Source organism: Amborella trichopoda, chromosome 2, assembly GCF_054954075.1.
Source record: "Amborella trichopoda isolate Santa Cruz 75 chromosome 2, AtrichopodaSantaCruz75HAP2 v2.0, whole genome shotgun sequence".
Taxonomy (NCBI): Eukaryota; Viridiplantae; Streptophyta; class Magnoliopsida; order Amborellales; family Amborellaceae; genus Amborella; species Amborella trichopoda.
In genome coordinates this window covers 2,924,302-2,931,241 of record NC_142337.1, presented here as the reverse complement: position 1 = coordinate 2,931,241, position 6,940 = coordinate 2,924,302, and the positions used below count along the sequence as shown (strand labels likewise).

Below are 6,940 nucleotides of genomic sequence, written 5' to 3'. Positions count from 1 at the left end.
TTTTAAGATTTTTATATGTTTATAGATCTACTTAATTTTAACCATTTTTAAAGTTTAAAATTTTATAATTACATATGAAAATAGATTTTGAGATATTTTTAAGAATACTTTTACCAAAATTACATGTTATGATAAAATTTGGATATACGCTTAAATTGGATTGTTTAAAGTTGCAACCTTATAGAAACCACACCCTTATCTAAATGAACTATTTAAAGGGGACCTCCAAATTCAATTTTCATCATGAAGAAAAGCTGAAGAGGCGTTTTCAAACCCATCGTACAATAGCATAATAGCAATCGAATATTTGGCTATTCGATGCCTCTCTTTATTAAAAAGTAAAGGTCCCTCACCAATAATTTATATTCTTTTAATTCAACATCTTATCAACTGTTATTCTATCACTTCAAGCCCCTTCTCCCCCCTTCACAATCTTCTCTACCACTCGACGTATCTCACTTTCCACAATTATTTGTAATGCATACCAAAATCTCCTCATTTCCATATATAATATGTTAAGATACAAGAAATATCTAATAACCACCATATTTCTTGACATACAGGGCCACGAAATTACCCAGTTTGGTTTCGGATCCTATTCGAATTTGGGTATGAACTCAAAATTTAGATTTGATGGGTCAGATTCCAAAATTTGGATCCAAATAGTAATTTAGATTAGATTCGATATAGGTGGATCCAATCTGGATCTAACCCATATATATATATATATATATATATATATATATATATATATATATATATATATATATATATTTTGTAGGGTTCTTGGGAACTCCTAACTTGCAGAACTGAGAATCTCAAATACCGTTATCCCACCCAATATCGTGTACATATTGGTTAACTTCGATGTAGATAAATACAACTATAAATCGAGTGCGAGAAATAAAGCAAACATAAAAATCACGCTACAATAACACACGATTTACATGGTTCACCAAGTAGAGCTACATCCACAGCCTCGGCAACTAGAAATCCACTATCACAATGAAGATTACAGTTTTGGGTTAGAAGAGATAATACCTATCTCTAAACATCAGTAAAAGACCATCACCGATCTTCCCTTTTAAACCCGCTCTCTCGATTGAACAACACCGTCGATCAACATCCTCTTTCCTACGTAATATAAAATGACTGAAATACCCCTAAAAAATGACGCGGATAGTTTGGTCATTTTATATTATTGAAAATAATCTTTGTATATTTTTATATGGTGTGCAATAGTATTAGGTATATACACCCAAAATTTCATATTAATCAGATTCATATAAAAAATTAAAATTAAAATAGTGATATGCATTATGAACCGTATGATGAAAATCTGATGACTCCCATTTCACCTATACACTATTCATTATAGCTGGCCACCTATATATATATATATATATATATATATATATATATGAGTAATGATCCTATAGGACCTTCTCCCACCCATGTGTATAAGACCCCATAGGATCACCATTAAAATTGGCATAGATCTCTAAAAAAGTTACAAATGATCCTATAGGACCCTCCCCTACTCATGTGTGTAGAACCCCAAAAGATCAGCATTAAATTTGGTATGGATCTATAAAAAAGTCAAGTCTCACACCTATGTGATAACTTTTTTAGAGATCCGTGCCAATTTTAATGGCGATCCTTTGGGGTCCTACACACATGGGTGGGAAAGGGTCCTATAGGATCATTACTCATATATATATATATATATATATATATATATATATATATATATATATAGAAGATGCTAAGATGAGCCAACTAGCTCATAGGAAAAAATGAGCCCAACGGCCCAGATTGAATCTGGGTCGATCTGACAATTACAGATGTCAAGTAGTATTTGAATTTTAATTTTTTTTCTACAGGTCCAAATCATTTGAAATTTAGAGCACGCGTACATCAAAAATAGATGAATCTTCGAAAAATATCAAAAAACTATTTTACATGAAATAAAAAAAAAAAAATAGCATCAAAAAGTTTTGGAGGTATTTTGATCAATTATTTTTGCGAATTATTTTTTTATATTTTTATTAGGTGCAACTTTATGAGAAGAACACAAGCCTAAATTTTTGAGTGATTTGGATTTGTAGAAAAACAATTAAAATTCAAATACTACGAAACATCTGTGTTCGTCAGATCGGCTTAGATTCAATCTGGATCGTTGGGCTTATACTATTTCATGAGTTAGTGGGCTCACCCAAGCTTTTGCCTATATATATATATATAGAAAAAGTTTATATAAGCTTTCAACCTAAAAATGTAGTTTTACAGATGCACCTAAAAAGTCCATTGGAAAAGGTTGTTTTAATGCTGGTAAAACCTCTAATTGATCATCTGGACATCAAGACATATGAGATGAAAAAAACAAAATTTGAGTCCTAAAAATAGTGCATCTTGCAATACATTATCTAGATCATCAATTTTCAAGATTGTCAGATGTTTATAGATCTACTTGATTTTAATCATTTTTAGAATATATATATACATATATAACAATTTTTGGATCCTATGTGCATTTTTAGGATTTGGATTCGGATCTGAATATTATGTCTTAATTTGGATCTCATGTAGATTTTTTAGTTCCGAATATTCTTGATCCAGACCTGATTCAACCATTTTCAGCCCTAACATATTATAATGAAAAGATTTCACACTCTTGAGAGAGCATAGTGTTGATTTACTTTCTCTCTGCCTAAAAGTATTTTTAGGACCACAAAGTTTGAAATAATAATAATAATAATAATAGAGTAATGATCTTATGAGACCCTCCCACACTCATGTGTAGGACCTTAAAGGATCACCATTAAACTTGGTACATATCTCTAGAAAAGTTATGATATGGGTGTGGGACTTGTCTTTTCTATATATTTGTGTCAAATTTAATGGTGATCCTTTGAGATCCTATACATATGGGTATGGGAGGGTCTCATAAAATCATTACTCATAATTAATTATAATAGTAATAATAATATTGTTATTGTTGTTATTATTATTACTAATACTATTGCTAGTACAATTAGTATTATTACTATTTAAAACACATTTTATGTGCGTGAAGAAGAATCTTCCAACAGTGAACAAGGACCATCTAATTTTTGGAGAGAAAAATTAAAGAGTTAAAATAAATATCACAAACTACTCTCACTTCAACCCAAATTGTTGCAAATGTTACAAATATGTTAAATAAGGGATGCATAATTGAGCAGTTCTCTTTTGGCGTGGCTGGTGTTTCTATGAGGTGGAGGTGGAGGTGGAGGTGGAGGTGGAGGTGGAGGTGGAGGTGGAGAGAGAGTATAGAGAGAGAGTGACGCATAAGACGAGAGATAGAGGATGGTGAGAGGTAGAGAGCGGGTGAGAGAGAGTGATGAGAGGTGGAGGAGGAGAGAGAAAGAGAGAGAGGAGAGAGAGAAACGTAAAAGATTGCAGAGTTTGAGGGACCCGTACTTCCAGTTGTCAGGGTTGATGTTTTATGTTCAGACCTTTCAAAATATTGGACGGTTGATAAAAGCCACATCCTTAAGTTATTCAAATAAAGATGCAGCCGTATAAAAGCTTTTCCAAAAAAAAAAAACCCTCTCTTGTTTATACTTTTATCATATCCTGCGCATCACTTGTCTCCCATGATACATTATAAATAGCATACAACTGGCACCGTCTGTCTCCTGTTTGTATATATATGGAGTTTTCTGCATCAACTTCACCTCCCTCTCTCTCAATATTATTCTATTATTATAGCATACAAGTAACATCATCTCTCTCTCATATTATCTATTATAAGCATACAAGTAATATCATCTCTCTCTTATTTAAATTTGTATAATTTTCTCTACATTAACATCGTCTCTCTTTCTCTTGTTTGTATTTATATGAAGTTTTACACATCATCCCTCTGGTTCTCTCTCACACACATACTACTTCCATCTTTCTCTAATTTGATACACCACCTCTCTCTCTCTCTCTCGATCGACAATCACAGATGGAAGCTCCTCCCAAACATCACTTCCTTCTCTTCCCTTGGCTTGCCTTGGGCCACATAATCCCCTTCTTCCAACTCGCTAAACGTCTCGCAGATGCTGGAATCTCAGTCACCTTCCTCACTCCTCCCTCTGTCTTCCCCCTCCTCCCTCCTTTCCACCTCTCTCTCATCTCTTTCTACCCTCTCTCTCTACCTGCGGTCCCCGAACTCCCTGAAGCTGGCACCACTTCAGACCTCCCTCCCCACCTCCAAGTCCCCCTCAAAGCCGCCTTTGACTCCCTCCAACCCCTCTTCCACACCCTCCTCCCCAAACTCTCTCCAAACTTAATTATCCATGATTTCACCTCCTATTGGCTCCCTGAAATCGCCACCACGTTTGGCATCCCCACAGTCTATTTTAGCATTTACAATGCTGCCTCTATGGCGTACCTGCACGTCCCCTATCGTGTCACCGGAAAATACTTTCCTCCAACAGCAGCTGGACTCACTTCACCTCCTCCAAAATTCCCCCCCTCCGCAGTCTGTTTCCGCCCTTTCGAGGCCAAGCAACTACAAGGGGGCTATACATTTCCTGCGCCTGACATCTCCGGCCCTGAGCGTATTTTAAGAACCATTTGTAACTCCGATATGGTCATCATCCGCTCGTGTTATGAGCTTGAGAAGAAGTACATTGACTTCATAGAAACAGAGTATCTGAATTATTTCAAGGACGATAAGAAATTTTTGCCCATTGGGTTCCTTCCCCCTAGGCTAGGGGATGAGGCCCAAAGTCGCCAGGAACCTTGGGCTAAATGTGTCGATTGGTTGGACAAACAACCAATCAAGTCTGTTACTTATGTGGCCTTCGGAACTGAATGCCGACTAAATCAAGCCCAAACAAATGCAGTCGCAATTGGGCTCGAGGAGTCCGGTGTCCCCTTCCTCTGGGTTAGGAGAGCCTCCATCCATGGGGCCTCTGAAGAGTTGCCAGATGGTTTTCTGGATCGGGCTCAAGGGAGAGGGCTCATAGTCGAGGAATGGGTGCCTCAAGCCAACATCTTATCTCACCCTTCCATTGGGGTCTTCTTCTCGCACAGTGGGACTAGCTCCGTGATTGAGGGATTGACCACAGGCAAGCGCCTCGTGCTCTTGCCTATGATCATCGACCAAGGCCTCATTGCGAGGCTCGTGGCTGACGAGTGGAGGGCAGCCCTAGAGATTGAGAGGGCCAATCTGGAGGATGGGAGCTTCACTGCAGAGTCCGTGTGCCGTGCTATACAAAGAGCGGTCTCAGAGGAAGATAATTCCGAGACTTGGCACAATGCCAAGGATCTAAAGGCTCGGATTTTTGGCGACACAGAGTTGGAGAAGGATTACTTGCGCAAATTCATCAATTGCGCCACCAAACTAGTATATAGTAAGTCCTAGATAACGTGGATTTCCGATTTCCAGGCCTTTTATCAGGGAATCCATGAACAAGAGTGACAAGCTCAAGGGACAACGGCAAATTGATCCTTGTGGTGGGTTATGTAAATTGATCCATTGTTCCCATTTGCTGGCATCCTTGATTGATGGAGATTGGGTTTTAGATGGGCCAGCTGGTCTAGTGATCCTTTTATAGCTTTGAAACATCAAACTGACCACTATTGGGTTTTGGATTTTAGGTTTTGATTTCATTTTGAGTCACAGGATTGTTCGGAGTTCTTTTATATTTTGTAAGACGCCAGGCTAATTGTATATTTCAGGATAAAAGGCATAAGTTGCAAAAGGCATGTATAATGCACTAATGAATAAATAAATGGATTTTTTTAAATAAAATTTGGTAGTTATTGCTTCATGGGTACATGACCAAGGACATGATAATGAGTATCAAAAATTCGAACAAGCAGACACCGTGTCCTTCAAAATGATTGCTATTTTTTATTCTTAAGAGAAAATGCCTCAATATATATTATACTACAATTAAAGGTACTTATCATGTGCACCCTGTCAAGTCTATGCATGCACCAAATTTTGCTTCAAAATTATTTGTAGAATGAAAATAAAAAATAAAAAGCTATGAACGGTCTAATTAAGATCCGACAATTAAAAACTGCGTTGTGACATTGTGACTCAAGTCATCCCAGCCATCTATTCAGACCTGACAACTGAGACTAAGGGTTACATTTTCTATATATGCGGATGAGGTCACATATAAAGCTCCCTCAATGAGCGAATGCCAACGAAAAATGACATTTTAGTGGAATTGTGCCCGCAGTCAAATCCTTGCTTCTTAAGAAGTGCCCACAGTAAAATATTATTTGTTGGCAATTCAGCAGTAAGATTTGTTGCTACATTGCTAATATCAATAGCTAATTAGTCAAGCACATGATCAACGCAGTTTTCTATATGTGGTAATGCGCCCTTTTTTATTTATCTATTTTTGGGATAGATTTTGGCCATAATTTTGAAGGAATATATAGTTTCTAACATTAACATTAATATATAAGAATATAAAAATTAAAAATGATAATTTTTTAAAGAAATATTTAGACCGTTATTATTATTATTATATTTTTGGAGAGGTATGGTTTGCATAATAATGTTGCAATCTTAAACAATCCAATTGAGGTACCTCCAAAATTTTATGATATGATGAAATTTGGGTGTAAAATATTCTTAGGATCGTTTGAAAATCTATTTCTAAATCTAATTTTAAATTTTAAACTCCTATAATAGTTCAAATCATGTAGACATATAAACATATGAAAATCTTGAAAATGGATGGATTAGATAATGTGTTGCAAGTACAATATTTCGAGGACCCGAAATATTTTTCTTTTTTATATTCATACATCTTGATGTTGGGATGATCAATTAGAGGGCTTTTTAACATTAGAACAATATTTTTTCCGATGGATTTTTGAAGTGCAACCTTAAGTCTACATTTTAAAACTGCAACCTTATATAAACTTTTTCCTTTTTGAG

The 6,940-nt window shown here is 36.1% G+C and overlaps 1 protein-coding gene across 1 annotated transcript; it reads left to right on the top strand.

Moving 5' to 3' along the window:
• The first annotated feature begins 3,442 nt into the window (after positions 1–3,442).
• Positions 3,443–5,791, top strand: LOC18427190 (putative UDP-rhamnose:rhamnosyltransferase 1). Its single transcript, XM_006836230.4, has one exon. It carries the CDS (start codon positions 3,995–3,997, stop codon positions 5,399–5,401), a length of 1,407 nt encoding a protein of 468 aa, XP_006836293.4. The 5' UTR covers positions 3,443–3,994; the 3' UTR covers positions 5,402–5,791.
• Positions 5,792–6,940: the final 1,149 nt, after the last annotated feature.